Below are 21,397 nucleotides of genomic sequence, written 5' to 3'. Positions count from 1 at the left end.
TTTGGAGAATCTCTTCATCTTTTAAACAAAATCCCAACTCATAAAGTTACAAAATAGTCGGAATTAAATATTCGTAACCCATTTTATCGTATAATAAGATAAATAAATTAATTGTGACATTCACGTGACAGTAACGGTAAAATTTGTTTGAATAGAAAGAACGTCATCTCCAAAACGACAAAATGTAGTTGAATGAGATAGTAGGCGGGTTACACATTCCACTGTGCCGAGATGTGAGGCGCAGGTGGCGATGATCACCTTGAAATATCCCGAGAATTGCCAATCAAATCTAGTATTTTAGCTCTCAATGCAAATTATTTGGATATGAATATATGGTCGACATCAGCCAAAATATGATCCTACGGTCAACATTGGCCAAGTATAACCCTATGGCCATCCTCGTCTAGTATTTCATTCAATGGATGAGAGAGGGTTTTTCCTACGTCACGAGAGAGTGAAAAAAGAGTTTCGTCTATAGTGAAACTCATTGTTGTTCGATATGCCCATAACACATTAGACAATTGTTCTACCCACAATCATTTTATACTTTTACCTATTAATTGACTCGCCGACGTGTTGGAGATAAGTATCAATGACCGATCTCTATTACAGTTGTTATGTTCTTAAACTCGTATTTTTAGAATGAGATGAATAATTCCTTAACCTTTAATAAATATTTGTTGTTCTTTATTTGTTCACTTGATATTGAGTTATCACCCTTATTTTATAATCAACTAAACGTTGAACGTTGATACTCTTCTCTTCTTTGATTAGGATAGAACTTATAGCGGTGTTAGAGAAGGCCGCCTAAAGTAACAATTTGTCCATTGAATGTCCATAGCTTCTGCTATATGGGCTTAAAATCTATGTCAACAATTTATGTACCATAACGTTGAGATTTATTCTTGACATGTCTTCATGAAACTAGACAAATAAGTTTATATTGTCCCTAAAAAAAACTGATCATTCATCGTTTTTGTTCTTCCCCTAATTTAGATCTAATATTTACCCACCTATCATCACACATACGTTAGATGAATTCTAAATATTCAACAAGATGTCCTCTCTAGTCAACTTCGAGTTCTTGGGATGGACCGAGGATCAAGTCGACTACATCCTTCACTATTCCATCATGCGATTTTGTTGGTTCAAGTTGCTCGCAACTAAGTTAGCCTGGTTGGTTGATGTCTTTGAGACTTGATCATCTATTTGAATCATTCTCAAAGTTCTCATTCTTCTTTTTCATATTTTTGTTCATCCTTGAACATGATGGGTAGATAGAACAAGCAAAATTCAGAAATGATCTCACACACATGACCTTCAGAAATGATCTCACACACATGACCTTCGAGTGGCAGTAAAACTTGTTTGAAGAAGAACGTGACCTGCAAAATAAAAAAGAAATGTATACATTGATGTGTTACTAACCACACATTGATGTGTTACTAACCAGTCACGATCAGATGGGTAAGTAATATTTTAACTAAATGTAAGTGTAGCAAATTAGTACTGACATTTTTCAGAGAGAGAGAGAGAAAGCAATCTAGTGCAAAAAAATTAATTAATATTGAACTATTGGCAATTGACTTGACCCTTCTTCTCCTATAAATTAAAACAAGTATCACATTTGCTATCTTCACATTCCCTTTCTCTCTCTCTTCCCTCTCTCTGAAACAGCTTCTTTTGAGTTCATCTTTTAGAATTTCAAACAACTTCTCTGCTTAGTGATGTGGGGATTCTTGTGCTTTGTTGCCATGGGAAATCAATAATCTTTCAGGTAATTACGTAGATTTGAACTCTCTAGCTTTTGATCGATGTTATAAAATCTTAATGAATTAGCTTATAATAGTTTTTTTTCTTCTTAGTGAACTTTTTCACTCAAATATCGTCAATCATGAATACTAAAAGTTTCGAGTTAGAGAAAATTCATATTTTGAGAAAACATAGTATCTTTACCTTCATCATAAATTCAAAACTAAAAATTAAGGGAAGGGAAGAAAAAAGGGGGGATAAAGGCCTCATAAATAGGCATGATATAATGACTATGCATTTTTGTTTGAATGTCAAGCTCAAAGTGCAGCAAATAATGGTGAAAGTGAAGAGGTGAAGGCAAACATGGAAGGAGGAAGGGTTGATGTTGACAGAAGAGAGAGAGCACAACCCAACCATTGGCTTAAGAGAATCGTTGCCTTTGTTGGGAGTGTGCTCTCTCTTCTTCTGCCACCTTCTCCTCCCTCCCATCTTCTTCCAATGCTAATGCAATTACTTGTGCAGCTCAGATGTTTCTATGGTTTTACTATTAGAAGTTGTGGACATAAATATATCGAGTTTTCATACCTTGCATGGGCGATGCCTTTGCTCTTGTCTAAATATCAAGCACTTGCTCATTCTTGATTAACCTGCATCCCACAAGGACTTCTAGTGGGACAAGAACTCCTACAACAAAGAAATAGTTTTACATAATGTGGAACTGTAACATAAAAAATGGGAGAAACTGAACAAGTAAACAAACCTGTCAAAGCAAATTTGGCAAGGGGTAAATCTGCTACACTTTGACAAATCCCTGAATTGTGTAGCACTTGCAACTTGATTTGCTATAGAAGTGGCTCTCATATTTCCTTGTGCACCAAATTTACTCAGTCTTCCATCTGAGCTTCGGTTCTAAATTAAATACCAAATTCTTATCTAAAGAACAAATCTTCAGTTTTGGAGTTGTAATTTGTGGTTGTTCTTTCTTTTAGTTTGGGGATAACATTGTTTTTCAAGCAATGGACTTATTATGAGGAAAAAGAAAACGAAGCAAGGATTCTGTTAAAGCAAGAACAAGATGAAATAGAAACCCAGTTCATCAGCTGTATTGAATCTTTTGGGATCCATTTATACATCCAAAATCTGCTCATACTATGAATTCCTCCGATATTCACCAACCCAGGTTACACAACTTCTGCCTGTACGGCATTAAGGTAACCCATTTCTTTTTCTAGAATATAATCAAAAGTTGTCGCTTCATGTTGAACAATCTCATCTACACTTTCATCCTCATTAGAAAAATATAATAAAAAATAAATTGTACATAAAGAAGTTATGTTAGGAACGAGCGCTTTACACCTACATGTTGGCAGGTTAAATTCTGCTTTCTACAGGACAGACTAAATTCTCCCCCTACCCACCCCAAAGCAAAAGTAGGCAAGGTTAACACGAAGAATTTACTACAAGCATTTTCCCCAACTTTTTCGTCGTCGAGGTCTCCAGTCGCAAGGGTGGTGGGAACGGGGTTTTATAGCTTATTTTGGTTCTAAGAAATTGACCCTACGTATGAAACAGCCTAGTTGTACAATAATCGTCTCAATTTAGCTATTGAGAATATAGAGTAGCAAGACACTAATCACCTGATCAGCAATTCCTTGCGAAATTATTTAGCAAGATCTGCCACAAAATACAGCACTCCATTTAATAAACAGACGATAATCAATTTAATAAACAATTTATTGAGACATGGCATACAAGGACTGCACAGATCCTAAATCTTAAATGAGAACAATAATCAATTTAATAAACAAATGATCATGCCTTAAGTAGAAGGGGAGTTTTTATTCACTATTTCCACAACCCAGAAATATTTGCACAAATGCTAGAGTCGACATAATATAGATAGACCTACTTTACTAACAACGATCCTCAAACACCAAGAACGTCCAAATGAGTGAGGTTACTACTGACTAATTGACAAACAAAACAAAAATGATAAATCACAATATTAAGTTCAAGTCAGAAAAAACGTAGTTTAATCGAAACATACCTAGGCGAGTGTCTTGTACAAACAGAAGGGGAATGTTTGAGTTGCAGATAAAATCTATACACATTGTGAAGGTTCAGACTAGTTCAACTGATGCTTTCGACACAAGAGAACTGCAAAACAGTTAAACTAACTCAGCATTTATTAAGTCAATAAAGTTTAAAGGAGCAACCATCTTTACGCATTAATTTTCACCTTCAACTATATCACAAAAACTTTTAGGTGGAAAGATAATTTCTGGATTTAGTTTTTGCTGGGAAGCAAAAAGGACAGCTAAACGATCCTTACTGCATAAGGAAGTATGAAGATATTAGTTCCAACACAAAATGGAAAATTTGAAATGGTCTTCACGACCATCTTTAACAACAAATGGATGCTGGGAGAGATGGACGCAATAAGAAATGTAAAAATGTACTAAATTGAATTAACGGAGTTTAAATCACATTTGTTATTTCCTTATTTGAAAACATCAGACCGAGTTACAAACCTGGCCCATGATGGAACTAATTTATTGTTTTGTAGGCCATCATCGCCATCGTCATCCTCTTCATCTTCATCATCAGAAGCTTTGTAAGGAGAAATCTGATATGATTGTTCTGTACTTGTTTCGGAGATTCTATTTTCCATCACATTTTCAAGTGCCTAAGAAGATTGAAGTTTCAGATGAGAAAAATTTAAGACTTACGAATTGGTAGTCAAGATTACAGTCATATGAAGCTCAAATGAGAGCAGGAAAAATCATCCAAGCAAAATGACAAAAAATCTTCTTTAATCAAGAATGTTAAAATCTACCAAGAAATTGGACTTCCTAATACCAAACATCTAAAAGTTGTATTACAAAAAGTCCACCAAATACTCAAGCAATCATCTTAGGACAGACTCACCAGCACAATTAATGTTGGATTGCAGTTAGCATGGAAAACAGTTTTTCTACCATGTACTTAGTTCTCAAGGAACTTTAATTGTATAAATAATTTACTTTCCCAATTTTAAGTTACATATGATAGAATAGATTTGAGCATTTAAACAAAAGTCACTACTAAATAGTGTCTTGAAATTCTTACTTCAATTAGATTTCCAGGTTCCAGTGAGATTTCCTCTTCAGAGTAATAAATTCCATTTTTCTTATGGTTTCCGATCTAAAACCAACTGGAAGCCTGAGGTGTTATATATATATATATCCTATGATAATTTCAAATTCCAACAACCTATTTCATCTAGAAGCCAAAATTCATTCAGATTTAGCTCTAAATTGCCTTCAAAAGGTTTCAATGTGGTGTCCTCCATCTATTCTCCCTCGAAAACTCATGACTTTTTATCTAAAAAAAATCATGACATTTTCAGGAAGACTGGTGAGGAAAATGAAGGGTAACTTGCTAATTGTTCATTCCTATTATTGGAAATATAAGATTTCACACTAAATCACGTCATAGATTTTGGAAATTTGCACTCACAAAAGCATTTTACCTCAGCCTCTAGAGAACCCACACTTGTTGTGTGCGAATCCTCCACAACAAAGCTTGCCCTTCCAGTATCGCTTGTAGAAGAGGCCTTGGACTCTATAACTGACAGTTTGTCAAAGTTGTCATGTCCACTTTCCTTGTCTCGTTTGTCAGTCGCATCCCTGCATCCCTTCCTGTCACGTGGTTTTTGGTCCTACAGAAGAAAATAACAAGCTTTTTTTACCTTGCAAACCCCATGAGCACGAGGAAAGTTCAAATATTTTTCACATATAGCATCTTACATTGGCTTGCGGTTTCGCTTCCTTATTCTCTTTATCAGATTTTAACTTCCCACCATGTTCTCGTAATCGCCTCCTAACTTCTTCAACACGCATTCTTTTTCTTTCTTTCTCCTTTCTCTCTTCTTCTTCCCTATGTCTTTTCTTTGCTGCCATATCAGCCTCCTTTTTCTTCCTTTCTTCCTCTTTCTTCTTTCGCTCTTCATCTTTCTTTTTTTTCTCCACTTCAATCTGCCTCAAATTCTCTTGCTCCATTCTTGCTCTTTCAAGTTTCAAGGCTTCTTTCTTCATTTGACGTTCATTTTCTTTCTTTTCTGCAAGGCGTTTTGCAGCCTCAGCAGCCTCAATGGCCTTCACCTTAATATCTCTCTTCCCTACAGGAATGCACAAGTTTTAAACATAAATTACAATTCAGTACAATACTCGGATCATTAGATACACGCTATTCAAACTATGTACTACAAATAATAGATAAAGTTCAATGCCACGCCAAAACAAAATTCTGATAGGCTGCAAGTGTGTTATGCACAAAAGAAGGCCAAAGAAAATTCAAGCGTACAGGTTATGAGAGAAAATTAGTTGGCTATTAGCAATGGTCAACTTTGTCTTTTGAATGTGCATGCTTAGTATTTATAATTCTGTCTGGAAGGACGTGCATAATGGAAGGAAGAGAACAGGGGAATAAGAGAGTGGAGCAGTAAGGAAGGGGAATGGTATTGGTTGGAGAGCGAACTCTTGAATTTTCACCAACAGTTTGTCAATTCAGTAGCTAGTAATGGAAACATATCAAATTCTTGAGATATTTTTACATGTAAATATCCAAGAATGTTAAGGTTCATAATCAATCCATGTATTAATATTGAATGCCGGATATAGTAAAATATAAATATATACCTTTTAAAATAGTTGGAGCTTCTCTTTGTTGGAGAAGAGGAATAAAAGAAGTCACATTGGACACAATATTTTTATGCTTGGACTCATTTTCAGAGAATCGAGGGCCTTCCTTTCTGAAATTTTCTTTACAGGATAAATCTGACCTGCTAAATCTATTATAAGATGATCTAGTGACTCTCTTAGCTCCGTTTCCTACTGGCAGGATATCATGATTCACGGCCTCATTCAAATATTTCCTCTTACCGCTTTTCTGAGTTAGATTCTCTTTGGTTCTATTATGAGTCCCTGTGTTGCTGAGTTCTGTGTTTAAAGGTTCTAAACTCAATCTATCAGTAAACCTTGCAGCTTCAGAAACTGTAACCTGAACGCTTTCATTTTCTGTAATGTCAGCAAGTGGTACTCGCTCTTTAGATCCCATATCCTTTGAAAAATCATCATCAACCTCATCTGTGTTCTCGGCTTCTTCACTAATGCAAGGAAGCTCTATATTCTGGCTGCTTCGTTTTCCAGAACTGGAAGAATTCAGTGAATTTCTATCCAACAACTTACCAAATGGAGATGCAAACGGCTTCCTGACATCACCAGCTGAATTACTGCTAAAGCTTTGTAGACAATCAGAAAAAGACCTCCCATGAGGAGAGCAGATTACTTCTCTATTCAAGAAGTTACTACCATCCTTCAGTAGGTTATTTTGATCATTCATCAGAAGGTTACTCCCCATGTCCATGCTCTCTGGTAGACCATTAGGAAGAGAATGGTACAAGTCTGTCACCTTGTTAAACTTGAAACTTTCTAAAGATGAGGATAACGGGCTGTTTATACAGGCAGATTTACAAAGTTTCTCCAATATGCTAGCACGTTCTATCAGACACTTCGAAAGATCTAACTTGTCAAAGTTGATTCCACCAACAGAAATGCATGGCTGTTCATCATCAGCCTGCATTAGGAACCTCTCTAATGCAGGCTTATCCTTATCTGCACCAAGATAATGAGAAGTTTGGATATGGGGAGTAATAAGCGAGTAAGAAGTAAGTTTTCCATTTTCCTCTTCTCCTTCAGTTTTCCCGGTATCAACGGGAAGTTCACTATCTCCAAATTGAAAATTTTCTTTTGTATCCAAACTTTTGTTCTCTAGCATAACATTTTGCAACATTGTGCCTCTGCTATTGCTCCCGAACCTAGAGAGATCCTGTAAGTCATGCACAAAGAAACAAGATCGTGTATGAGAAGTAAATAGAAAAGGTAGAAATGAAGGAGAAGACAATCAATCAAATTCCTGGCTTGAACTTTATTACAAACTGATAAGGCTACCTTTTAGTGAACATTACACACTATTAAAAGTAAACAAAGAATGACCACTACCATCATCTCGCTTCCTAACTAGGTCCATGCTTTCAGAAACAATATGCAGAAAACAATATATTAAGAAGAATGAAAGCAAATTTTGTTATGAATAGGAAGAATTATATTCACATTATTCTATAGAAACTTTTGCAATAAACATATGCGATATGCTTATTATTATCAATGTTGCACTACGTAGAGATCAATTACCTGAAAACAACACGGGTGCTCACTAGTTCCATTGTTATCCTTCAAACTTAAGTACACCAAATGATAGCTTTAAACAATCCCAAAAGTGTGTGCTTATGTGCGCTTCACAATTAAACTAAGCCACCTCATCTTGTCAAGCACTACTAGCTCAGGTGCTTTAAATAAATTGTGATTAAATTAATTCAAGAGTGGAAAACATTGTTTTTTACTTATCAAGATAGGAAAACTTAAAATAGAAAGAAAAAGAGAAAAAAATGCTGGTTTTCCTTTGTTTAACTCACCCAAAGTACCCTCTTTTTCTTTTTTTAGATGCAGAGGAACATGAAAATAACTAAACTGAAGAGGAAGATACAGAAAGCTATAAGTCTAATGATAGAAAATATAAAAGATTACAATTTTAATGAGAGAAAAAAAAAATTGGAATGCTACAAGTCTAATGATGGAAAAACTGAGGTCAGAACCTACTTGGGGATGACTGGTTTTGGGTCTGCATTGCAACTTTGTAGTTTATTTTTAAAAATTTTGTAGACTCTAAGCATGAACAGTGTTTTCATTAGTCAATCTGACAAGGCCTGTTCGATAATGCCTCATTTCATGTTTTTCATTTTTTTGAAAAGGAAAAGAAAGTGTTTGGTAGTTTTTTTTTTTTTTTTGTTTAAGAAACCACGCTTCTGAAAGAATATACCAGGGCATAACAAAATAAGCTCCAACAAAAAAAAAAGAGTCTAACTTTAACTACAAAAAAGACTTGAATCCAAATGAATAAGACCAAACTCATAATTACAAAAACGTCTGGTGATCGAAGCCCATAAGAAGGCGTGAAATCTAACCACCTCCCAAGCTTCCTCACCCAATCGCTCAACTTCTCTAAAAAAGTTTATTCTTCTCCCCAATCCAAATGCCCCAGAAGATTCATAGTTAACTTTTTCTAATCCTTTCATTTGTAATTGAAAAAAGAAAAAGAACAATGGATGTGTTTGGCTGACTTCTTATTCTCTAAAATTTTATACAACAAAAATGAAAGTTCTACTTGAAATATAATTTTTTGAAATTAAAATGGTAAAAATTAAATTTTCATTTTGAATTTGTTATATTTACTAAGAAGTTTATAACTAAAAATATTTTATATGTTTTTGAAAAGTTGGAAACAAGCAGTTTTTTTTTTTTTTTCTTTTGGTCCAAAATTTACTTGAAAATGATAAACGAAAATAGTTACCAAAAAAAAATCTCAAAAACTAGAAATAAGAAAACGAAAACAAGAAACGGAAATGTCATCAAATGCCTCTTATTTGCTATATCTCATACATCATGCAAGTTTCTCATATTATATGTGTCTATATGCATACTTTATTTATCGTGTCCTTCAAGCCTTCTTCATTTTTTTGTTTCTTTTTTTGGTGCAACCAACAATTAACCCGAAAGGATATTGCAGTTGACATTGAAAAACACAAACAGGAATAAATCTTCCGTTCTAATGTATACCTCTTTGGCTGTAAGCGTAGATGAAGATTCAGACCCCTGCACTATGTGAGCTTCCTTTTCCATCAGCAATATTTCTACAGGGCTCATGTTCACATTTGGTTGTAGGTAACCTTCTTCACAAAATGATAATCGTTGAAATTCAAGGACAGGTTTTTCATAGTCAAATTCCTGCATCAATTTTTTATCTACGGGACTCATGTTGATAATTTGAAGTTTCTCATTCCTCAAGCTCAAAGATGCATCAATACTGTTCTCCAATTGCAGCTCAACCATTCTCTGGTTTTCATGAGAACTAGATGCCTTCGAAACTGAGCAGAAAGCTTTTAACTCTTTTACTTTTTCTGCAGTCTGGCACTCTGTTGATGTGCAATGAGGGTTATCATTAAAGTCCCCAGTGTATCCCTCAAAAGAATCTGAATCTCTACACTGAGATATGCCTGAACTTTTCAGTTTCTGCTCCAAATTACTATCCCTTTCACCGGCGGAAGGAGCACCAGGAGCCATGACCATGAGATCTCTAAACGTTTCTGTGTCTCTCATCAAAACTAATGCATCGTCTGTATCCACTAGTGGGATCTCAACTACATTTTCATGGGAAAACTGAAAATTTGATGCTCCATCTTTCAAAGAACTATTTTGTTCAGCAGGTTCATCACTTTGCAGCAAAGAACAAGCAATTACTTTTTCATGACCTAGCAGTGATGTGTCATCAGACGAGAGAGAATTCCCATTTAAATATCCTCTATCTTGGTATCTCTTCTCACTATGAGATTCAGATACGCCTTTAGAAGAATCATCTTCCTTTTCTGAGTCTACCTGAATCTGTGGCACAGGCACGGGAAGGGGTGAATTGCATTTTCCTTTTTTATTAACAGCCCTCTTGTCATCCAGAAAAGTGGAGGGCTTCTTATCTGATGTTTTCTCCCTTACTTCCATTATAGGTGAACTGGAAATTTTCTCTAAATTAGACTGTTCTGCATTATTATCAAAATTATTGTCCTGGGTCGTGCAGCCTCCTAGTCCTTCTTCATGGCATTCAATATTGATCGAAGTAGGTCTAGACAACGCCAACGGCTCACTCACTTGATCAGAATGTCGTTTTGAACTTCCAACATGACATAAAGTTCCATCTTCAGAGGAAAGGCATGGAGGATTATCCGCATCCAGGGAGCTATGTTGCATCCCTGATTGTTGAGCATAGCTAAATTTACACTCCTGACTCCTGAAATGTGTTAATATTTCTTCTTCACAGTAGTCCATATTATCGGAAGAAGATTTAGATAAATCCAATTGCTCTTTCACTTGATCAGAATGCACTGTTGAATTTCCAATGGGACGTGATCTTCCATCCTCAGAGTCAACATACGAAGAATTATCCACATCCTGGGAGCTGCACTGCAACCCTGACCCTTGGGCACTATTAAAATTACATTCCCAACTCCTACAATGTCCTAAAACAGTTTCTTCACAGCATTCGATGTTGGCAGAAGAAGGTTTAGACATGTCCAATAATTTTCCATAGTCATCCGCATCTAGGTTGCTATGTTGTGACCCAGATTGTAGAGCATTATCAAGACTACATTCCTGGCTCCTGCAATGTTCTAATAATGTCTCTTCACGACACTCGATATTGCTAGACGAAGGTTTAGGTAAGTTTAATTGCTCGTACACTTGATCAGAATGCAATTTTGAGCTTCCAGGACACGCTCTTTCATCTTCAAGGGAAGTGCATAAAGATTTATCCTCATCCAAAGAGCTACATTGCAACCTAAACTGGTCGGCGTTATCAAAATTATATTCCTCGCACCTGAAATACCCCGACCCTTCCTCACGGTAATCAATCTTTCCAGACAAAGGTCTAGGCAAGTCGAATTGTTCATTCACTTGACAAGAATCCTGTGTTGAACCTGCAGCTACGCATAACCCTTCATCTTTTGAGGAACTGTTTAAAGGATTGCCCACATTAATAGAGCTACTTTGAAACCCAGGGCTTCCAACTATTGTAATTTTATCAGAGCAAACAGAGATATCCTTCTGCTCGCAACAAACAATAGTTTCGTCTTCTGCAGAAACAATTCCCTTACAGCTACTAGATGGCTTGACCAACTTTGATTCATCTTCAAGATCAACTCGCAGCAAATCAATAGTAGATCCCGTGATCCCACCAGCAATGCAATCATCCTTATCCTCACACCTTGATCGACACCTAGCGGATTTAACACTATTACGCAACTCTAAAGCCCTTTGCCTAGATTTAGATCTGTGTAACCGTGCCAATGACAGAGTAGGATCTTGAAAATTTTCTGAAACTACGCCTCCTCGACCTTGAGGAGAAAAAGGACTCGTGTCATGATAAGGGGCACAATTTAGGGCAAAATCAGCGTCACTTATGTTGCACTGTGGTAAAACAGATGACCTAATTCCTGCGTCAAAATCATCATTTAAAGAACCAGCTTCTTCATTTGACCTACGCTGCAACTCCTCCCACCTGTCTGCAACCAATCCCTCGTTCAAACTAAAATGTGTCTCAAGCGGCGACCGCGGGAACTCAACTCCAGAAACAAAATTCTTGTTCACTTCTGCAACTTCGAGAAACCAATTGAGCAAAAAAATGTTGCAAAATGAGGCAATTCTTGCTTCAATATCCCTAACCAACCATGTAGCATAAGAAATAAAAACTTATGAGAAGAGTAAGAAATTACCTTCAAGATGCGAAATGGGGGGAGGAAGAAAAGACGAGTGGAGCCAAGGCGGAGGAACAATTCCATCGATAATGAGCTTGGACGCGAGGTGTTGGTCGAAGAGATTGGACTGGTGCTTGGCCTGGTCGATGATCCACCTCTTCGTCTCGAAAATCTGCACGAACAGCTTCTCCATCGTCGCCATGCTTCAGAAATTGGCCATGAAGAGCAGTTGGAGTAGCAGAGAGGAAGAATTGGGTTCAGCGGGGCAACTGAATTCAAATTTTGTGCACGTTATCTCTAGATTCCCAAAAAGTCCTCTTTATCCTTTGCAAATAAAAAATAATTAAATTAATACTTTTACAATTTAATTTTTTAATTTTTAATTTCATATATAATAAATCTAAAAAAATAAAATAATTAACTCGATATAAAATTAATTTTATATTTAGTATATCATATTATTTTATATATTACAATTTAATTTTATTTGTTTTAAGTTTCATAGTCGTCCCTCGTCTTTGCACTCGTCACCACAAACTCACGTACCACTTGAAAAAACAAGTAGAGACATATAGTCAGTAATTAGCTCTTTTGTAGGCTTTTAATTAACACTATTCTCGGGTTAACCCATACCTGTGTCTCGACCAAACTCGACCTGCACATGCGTCAATGCCCTATTGCACCACTGTCAACTTGTAGCAAAAGAAAAACCCGTCGGCTTGCACAACTCAACTCGGCTACATGCCTTATTTTACACCGTGTCCTACGTATTTTACCCTTTTGGAGGCGATTTTGACCCTAAATAAGATAATCGTGATCATTATAATGTCTTATTTTACAAATTTAAGTTGAATTATATTAGAATTGTGAAATACTAGCAAAAGGCGATGAACGATCTAATAGGAAATGTTCCCCGACAACATTTGGAGCAATTTTGAGGAACGAAAGCTTAGCAAACGCGAATTTCGGAAAATGTCGGCTAAGGCCAAACAAGTAAGTGGTCTTACTATAGGATAGGTTAAACCAATGCTTGACGTATGACGACACGTGCCTAGTGACATCCGCACGTGTTTGTTATGTTTTATGTTTATGATGCCTTAATGATGTTTTACGATGATTATGGTGTGTTTATGATAACTTTGAATGATATTGACGATGCATGCTAACATGGCGACGTATGATGATGTTATTCCTTAACGTGATGTTATTTTTCATAAAACATGTTGTGAAACATCGGTAGGCACTCGGTCGAGATGTTTCGTGTTTGGTTTCGTTTTGTCTGCTTATTTAGCTTTGTTGTTAGTGATTTTGTGCCTCGAGGAGCTTAGAACTTGAAGAAAATGTATCTTCACTCATTTCAATATTTAACAAAATTGTATCTTCCATTTCTCGATCTTTTTTTAAGGTTAAAGTTCATCACTCGGGAGTCAGTCAATATTCATTAGTGTTCAAATCACCATATTCTAACATCATTCCTTGGCGACCCGTCTTTATCTGATGGGACAAAATTTTCTTTTTTCCCTTTGTGAGCGTATCTTAACTCACTTGTCATAATCGCACTTCTGATGGCAACGGACTTGCGGTTGTGCGGCACTCACTTCCCAGCAAGAAGTGAGTTAAGTCAATTCATTCTTGCATCGCCTACGGCCAAGCGACGTATGTTCAAGCCTCTGGCCCTAGTTCAAGAAGAAAGTTTTAGAAAACGGAAGCAGAGAAATTTCGAAAAAGAGTTTTAAAAGTAAGATTTGAGATATTGAAATTGGTGTTATTTGTGATGCAAGCAAAAAGACAATAACAACGGCTTACAGCATATAACTATCAGGTAGGGAGAAGTTGACAATTAATTCATAGTAAAAAAATGAATCTCAAAACCCGAGATCAAGACACGAAACTACATAGAAACCAAAGCCTCACTACTCGAAAAAGACAAAAAAAAAAAAAAAAAAAAAGAATTCCCAAAAGAAATAACTCGTCAAAATCTGAAGAAGAAGTTTCGAATAGGAACAACTCAAACGTCCTCCCAACCAGAACAAGCAACGAGCAACATATCAACTTGAATAATATTTAAGATAGTACACGAGGGCAATTGGCAACCGACCCATGAAGTCGAAAATTTTATTCCTATATAAGAATATTTGCTAAAACCACAGCTACATCAAAATGCAAGAGTAATAAACAGTAAGATATTTGTCTATGATAAAATATCAGATATGATATATATGGTAAACTATAATTGAGTACTAAATATCCTCTAACCTCCAAACATGACATTAACGACGCTCACCCTTGCTCGTCTAGCAAGTCTATACTAACGTAATGTCGGTCGAGAAAAATGTGGTGGCTAAAACATATCCGACCCGAAACCCGAGTCCATACTACCCAACTAAAACGACAATCAAAGAACAAGTGATCCCAAGATTCAACATTGCCACTCCAAGACATGTGTCAAGAAATGACTTTCCAATAAAATTAGGAACATTCATACCAAATTACAGATACCCATAAGAACACTTTCACTAATCAGACACTGCAAATCTTTGTCGATAAACATGGCGGTGCTCAAACCTTACTCTGTTTCTTCCACTCGACACATGTCTTCCCCCACCGCATGCCGTTTTCAAGAATCACCCAAATCCCATTTGTTTGCTTCGTTTATAAATCTCAATCCCTCAATTTCTTTCAATCCCCACCGATTCATCATGTCTCCGGCGAAATTTCTGACTCTGGTTATCGTCTTCCACCTCAAATCCGCCATCACCGCCGCCGACGACGCCTCCATGCCCACACCGACCTCCTGCGAGAACTGCGCCCTTTGTCAATCCGCCTGCCGTCCGCCTCCTGATGCACAACCGCTATTGCCGCCTCCACCACCGCCGCCAATTGCAGAGCCAGAGCCACTTCCGGTGCCGGTTCCCCCGGGGAACTGTCCTCCCACTATTGTCCAGTGCTGCCAGTTTATGCCGCCACCGGCACCGCCGCCGCCGCCGAATGGTAATAATATATATACGCCGTTTTATAATGAGTCGTGTTCTTCATTTTTGAAACGTGGGTTGGTCTCTGTTTTGGCCCCTGTTTTTGGGGTGGCCGCCATTTTCTGAAGCTTCTTGTTGGGTTGTTAATAAGATCTTAAATTTGGGTTCCATGGTGGTTTTGGTGGTTTGTAGTGTAAAAATGTTATGACCTGAAATTCTGCAGGCGATTTGGAGAAGACGATCGACGACTTTTTGTTGACTTTTCAAATGAATGTAATAATGGATGGTTTCTTGTTCTATGTTGTCACGCAAAAATTTGTGCACCCTTTCATCATTGTTTATTTTTCTTGTTCTATGTTGTTAAATGTCATGTTTTAATGTTATGACGTGTATTGTGATAATGTTCAGTAAAGATGCGTAACTTACGATATTACATCTATCATGATATTATGCGAGCCCTTTCCCTCCGTAGTATCTAGAAGTATGAGTGTGCACTAATCTGATGAGCCAAGTCAAAGGAATGTATACGAGCCTATCTAATGGGTCCATGTGCGCACGTGTAAGTCGTGTGTAAGAAAGTAGTGTACATACAATCCTGTCTAGAACTTATAGGTTACAAAATGTAATATTTGAAAAAATGAAAAAAGTTCTTAATTTTAGGTCTTATCTTTTAAAAGTTATGCGGTGAATAAGATGCCTAAAGCACGAAATTCAATACAATATTAATATTATACTTTTTAAATTTGTTAAATCAAATTATTAAAAAAAGAATATTGAAAGCAATAACCTTTCTAGAAGCGCGTATGTTCGAATTCCTATGTTATCTAAGATTAACTTAAACAAGGATTATCCCTTTGTCACGCCCGTGATCTTTAACCTTGCACTAACCCATGTTTTGGACTCTACGATACTAAGTCTCGATCTAAATGTGATATGTATGGGTTACGAAGGAAAGTTGAAGAAATGGATGACTACAAAGAAATCAATGGAAATGTCGACACTCAAGGATAGTAGCTACAAAGAAATCAATGGAAATGTCGACACTCAAGGATAGTAGCTACAAAGAAATCTATGTACGGAGCTACGGAAGTATTACACCTACAGATCCTCTCTTCCTTTCTTCGATGATTAGATGTGAATGAAATGGAAAGATACGAACCAAAACATCTTAATCATGCTACATGCACTTGACTTTCCAAAAAAACCTGTTTATCAGTAGCAAATCACAATCTTCATTTAAATTTACATTAATTAATTAAGTGATTAACAATAAGAATAAAATTCAAACGGTGTTCAAAGTTTCACTATCGAAACAAATCACAGCCGTAGAAATTTCTATTCATTCCAAAATGAAAAATATAATAATAATAAAAAGGAACAAATAAACACGCTTAGAAACGACAGATCATTCAGCATTGCACAATACAACCGATTGGAATTATTTTAAAAAACAATTATTCGAAGTCTAATAAAATTAAAATAAAAATAGGAAAAATTAGGATATGGAAAAAAATAATTTAGGGCCGGCAATGTGAAGAGGACGACTTACAGTAGAAGAAGCGCTGCCAATCCAGAAATTCCGGCCGAAACAAATCTCCATCCGTCCAGCCTCGCCGCGCTGCCAGTGTCGTCCGCTGTCTTATCTGCCGAATCTTCGTCTGACGGGGAATCATCCGGTGAGTCTGCTGCAGGAGTCGTGGTGCCCTTGTGCCGACGAGAATGAGGCTTTGGCGCGTCGGCAGGTTTCTCCTCCTCGGGCGCTGGAGCCGGTGACGGTGACAGAGTCGGAGAAGCCTTGAAGAGCTCTATTGGCTTCAGAACTTTGTTGATCGTGTAGATCGCCACTGGTTGCTCGTCGTGAAGCGTGCTGGTGACCTTGGCGGTTACAACCTTCGTCTGGATAGTGACCACTTCGCCGTCGTTTTGCACGATGAAATCGTACTTGCTGGCGCCGTCGGTAGCCAAGGTGTTCATTACGCCATTGTTGGACTTAAGCATAGACATAGACATGTAAACAGGCAATCCGTGGTATTCGAGCAACGATATCTTTCCGGCGGCCGTCAAGTTCTTGTACTTCGGCAAAAACGCCTTGAAAGCGTCATCAACAGGACAGAAAATCGTCAATCCACCGATTGCGTTTTCCTGAAAAACCTTTGCAGCGTCGGAGGCCTGAAGCGCATCGGCGAAGACCTTGCAACCGTGAGCGGACATTAATCCGTTCAAATTCATCTCACTCGGAGACGGAGTTGGAGCCTCCGCCACTTCCGACGGCAAGATCTTACTGATATGAATCACAGAGATATTGTACGGAGCCTCCTCCACAGATTTCACAAACATCGCATCAATGGCGTCACTATCTTGAAGAGCAAATCCTACCTTCCCGCCCTTCAAATTTGTGATGTTGACGAAACCGGAAGCACCGGGAGCAGCGCCGGTGGTCTGAAACATAGTCGCTACGAGAGCAGTGCCATTGGTGATCTGGTGAAGCTTATTGGCTCCATAGTAGTCTAAGAGGACATGGAGCGAGAGCGTGTGCTTGATGGAGTAAATCGAAAGCTTCTTCGCCAAGAGATCGGACATGGCGGAATTATCGACAGCGCAGACGGTTATAGTGGTTCTCCGGTTGATCTCCGGCGCGAGGTGAGTAGTAGTCAAGTAGTCGTTGAAGGTGGAGAACTCCGGGTGCTTCGCAAGCAACTTCGTGATGTTGTGAGCCCTAGCGGCGGAAATCACGAGGAGAAGCACGGCAAGGAGCATTGTCCCGGCGGCCGTGCCGCAACGGAGCTGCTGCATTGTGAATCGTAAGAGGAAGAGAAACAGGGGCTGAGTTTGTGGGAATTGGAGCAAAGTGAGTGCGGAAGGAAGACGATAGCAGAGAGGAGTGAGGGTTTAAAAGAACAAATTGGGCTCAGAGATGAAGATTATTACAACTAAACCACTGGAATTCTCTTTTTCCGACTCATCCCGCATTTTCTTTTCTTTTCTTTTTGGCTTTTTTCTTATTTAATAATTATTTTACACGTCAGCGTACAACTTAACCGGCAATAAATGTTACTCCTTTTCTTGCTTATATAAAGTTTCTCTCCCCTCATTTTCTAAAACATTCTCTTAAACCAAGGTCAGAGGCTCGAGCCTACGTCGCTTGGTCGTAGGCAACGTAAGAACAAATTGGCTTAGCTCACTTGTCGTTGGAAAGTGAATGCCGCACAATTGCAAGTTCGTTACCATCAAGAGTGCAATTGCAACACGTAACACTAGGATCACTTACGAACTATTTTTGAATACTCATGGACAGATGACAGCACCAGTTAAAGAGACCATGAAATAAAAGTCACCACATACAGTGTAACGACCCAGTACCCAAAATTCATAATCCGAATTTGGCACCTAATGACCTCAACATTCTCTTAGCCACCAAAAAGGAAGGTACACATTATTTGTATATACAGTGACTTTCAATACTTTTAAGTCTTTTTTAGCTATTTTATACTCAGATTCCTTTCATTTGTTGTAATCTTGATTTATTCATGTAGCTCTTATTTACTCAAACGGCATATAATTTCTACATTTACTTAATATATTATAATATATTATAATGTTTAGAATCAAATTAAAAATTATATAATACAAACTTCAATATTATATTAGAGTATGGTAAGCTAAGTGTACATTTTTTGTATTTTCTTTATATGTTATATAATTAATTATTGTTTGGAGACCGACAAATTAATTTCTATAAATATAATAAATAATTAATTATCACAAGTATTTTATAATTAAATCTGAATAATTAACCCGAGATTAATCAATAAAGAAAATAAAAGGAAAATTACAGATAAATTATAATATAAATTAAAGTTGCTGCCTAAAATAAACCACCAAACTTTTAAAATTTAATAGTTCTTATTATAAATATTTATGCTTCATTTTTCACCATTTTAGTATTTCAAAATTTTAATTTTATATTATATAAATTTCATTCAAATGATAGATTATAACTTCATTGTAGGGATGTTCGGTTCGCGAAGTTGAAGTCGTGAGAGGATCTGTTCTAAATGGAATGGGGACTGTGGGAGGAAACGGATAAAAATTTCTCTTCGTTAGTCAAATAGGGTCGTAGATGGAGATTCTGCTCTCTACCCCATCCTTGTCTCAATCTCCACTTGCCTTTTCGTTAGCTAAACGGGCTCGGGAATGGAGATTCTGCTCTCCACCCAACATCGTTTATAAAATGTCTTATTTCCAATTAAAAAAACGTTGCAACAGTGGTAGATTTTTGGTTCTTAGAACTAACATAATTGTATGACCGAGAGGCAGATGGAGATCAAAATCGTTTAAAATCTCATAAAACTCAAGTATCAAATATTCGCAAGCTATATTGTATCATTAACATCGTTTATAAACGTCAAATATTCTTAAACGATGTTAGGTTGATTTATTTGACGTTTATAAACGAGATTAATGATAGAGTGTGAGTTGCGAATATTTAATAAGTAATTTAATTAAATACTAAAAGGGTAATTAAACGTATTTATTAAATAATTAAAAATGGGTAGTATTATAATATTAGAGATCGTCGGTTCGGTTGGGCTTGACCCGACAAAGTGGGAAAATACGCTGGAATACCATTTTTGGTAATTCTGCCAAAAGTAGAAGGGTATTATGGTCTAAGAAAACAGCTGGGACCAAAGTTTAGTACGTGGGGAATGTGCCAACTGGGCTAATGCTGGAGGTTGTATGCCACGTGTACGGTTAAGATGACAACATGAGTTTATATCATTGTCGGTGGGATCCTTCCACCGACATACAGATTTATGGCTTTTGGAATGGTTTTTTCTTGTGTTTAAATTAAAATATTGTATTTTTATTTCTCATCTTAATTTTTTTTTTGTAATTATTAATTTGGTATTTAATATTCTATTTTATATTTTCGATTTTTGTATTTTTATTTATCATTTTCTTCCTCATTTTAATCTCTCTCTCTCTCTCTCTTTTTTTTTTTTGTAATTATTAATTTAGTATTTAATATTTTACCATCCATAAATTTATGCAATGTATTAAAAGTGTTAAGATTTATAAATATATTTTACTTACTATATATAATATTTGATTTCTTAAATATAAGTTGTACTAAATATTTATAATTAAAATTTTGTTTTTTATTTTATTATATTGTATACTTATTTATTTACTGCCGGTTAAAATTTGAATGTTTATATATATATATATGCATGTATTTATATGTATAAATAAATAATTAAACACCAATCAACTCTCCATATCTCTTTCTAGATTTAAATTAAATATTAAGTTTTTTTCTTTCATTTTTAATTCTATAGATTTGAATTTTGTTATATTTATATATTTCAATATTAAATTGATAACAATAAGCAAATTTTGAGATTTATGTTCTAAATATAGTAATTAGTTGATTATTTTTCATAATTTTGATTGTTTTATTTGCAATTTATTATTATCGATGATATGAAAAATCTAAGGTTATTAATGTAATTTTAAATAGCATGTGGTGACAAACAAGAGCATGACGTTTAAGTAATAACTTAAATGGTGTACGTGGATTAGGTTGGGTGCCTCATCTTGAAAACACTATTGATACTATCCATTTTATAATTATTACGGATGATTTGATCTAAATCATTCACGTGGAAACATGTGAGTGGAGCTATCCTATAGACTAGACCACGAAATATTTAATCTTTTTTTTATAAGTCAATTAATTGAGAAGATTAGTATTTCACATGAGTTATGAACTTCTGCCTGTGAAGGCTTGTCTTTTGATTTGCATGTATATCTATCATTTTGGAGACTTGATCAAATAGGGAGGTAAGAATATAATATTACGAGAGGTAATTTGTTACTTTTCATATAAAGGAAGTAGACGAGTTGTTCTGATATGAACCAAGAGACATCAATCATACAATATGCTTCAATGAAGATGTGAAGAAAATATTGTTGAAATTATCAAAAGATATTTCAGTTCATGTCACATTCAAGAATGAAGTTTCATGTTATAAATTTTGGGTGAATTATAATTTAGAGTAATTTAGATTTATTGTATTTGATTAATGTATTTTAAGACTTTTAATTTACTTTAGGTTACAATTACTTTAAGTATGAAGGTTACTGTTGGAATGCTTTTAATAGTTTCAGTTTGAGGCTATATAAAACCATGTATGTTGTATCTGTAGAGAGACTTGGAAGATGTAGTAAAAGAAGTATTTGTGCTCTTCTTTAGCCAATAGCCAAGTTTCTT

At 36.2% G+C, this 21,397-nt stretch overlaps 2 protein-coding genes across 4 annotated transcripts; both read right to left on the bottom strand.

The window, feature by feature from the left end:
* Positions 1-3,013: 3,013 nt before the first annotated feature.
* On the bottom strand, positions 3,014-12,443 carry LOC111446665. 3 transcript variants are annotated; one of them, XM_023085575.1, is made up of 10 exons: positions 12,170-12,443; positions 11,475-12,052; positions 9,468-11,435; positions 6,432-7,620; positions 5,541-5,911; positions 5,264-5,452; positions 4,284-4,438; positions 3,992-4,083; positions 3,800-3,909; positions 3,014-3,426 (listed from the first exon to the last, which is right to left on the bottom strand). In XM_023085575.1, exons 1-9 carry the CDS (start codon positions 12,351-12,353, stop codon positions 3,878-3,880), a joined length of 4,758 nt encoding a protein of 1,585 aa, XP_022941343.1. In that variant the 5' UTR covers positions 12,354-12,443; the 3' UTR covers positions 3,014-3,426; positions 3,800-3,877. The 3 variants fall into 3 exon arrangements, with proteins under 3 accessions (XP_022941343.1, XP_022941341.1, XP_022941342.1); XM_023085573.1 differs by having other exon boundaries at positions 9,468-12,052; XM_023085574.1 differs by having other exon boundaries at positions 9,468-12,046.
* Positions 12,444-16,433: 3,990 nt separating this feature from the next.
* On the bottom strand, positions 16,434-18,143 carry LOC111446676 (fasciclin-like arabinogalactan protein 1). The gene has a single exon (XM_023085591.1). It carries the CDS (start codon positions 17,914-17,916, stop codon positions 16,669-16,671), a length of 1,248 nt encoding a protein of 415 aa, XP_022941359.1. The 5' UTR covers positions 17,917-18,143; the 3' UTR covers positions 16,434-16,668.
* Between the last annotated feature and the right edge of the window lie 3,254 nt (positions 18,144-21,397).

Source organism: Cucurbita moschata, unplaced genomic scaffold (assembly GCF_002738365.1).
Source record: "Cucurbita moschata cultivar Rifu unplaced genomic scaffold, Cmos_1.0 Cmo_Scf00008, whole genome shotgun sequence".
NCBI lineage: Eukaryota > Viridiplantae > Streptophyta > Magnoliopsida > Cucurbitales > Cucurbitaceae > Cucurbita > Cucurbita moschata.
This window is presented reverse-complemented; position numbering and strand designations above follow the sequence as displayed.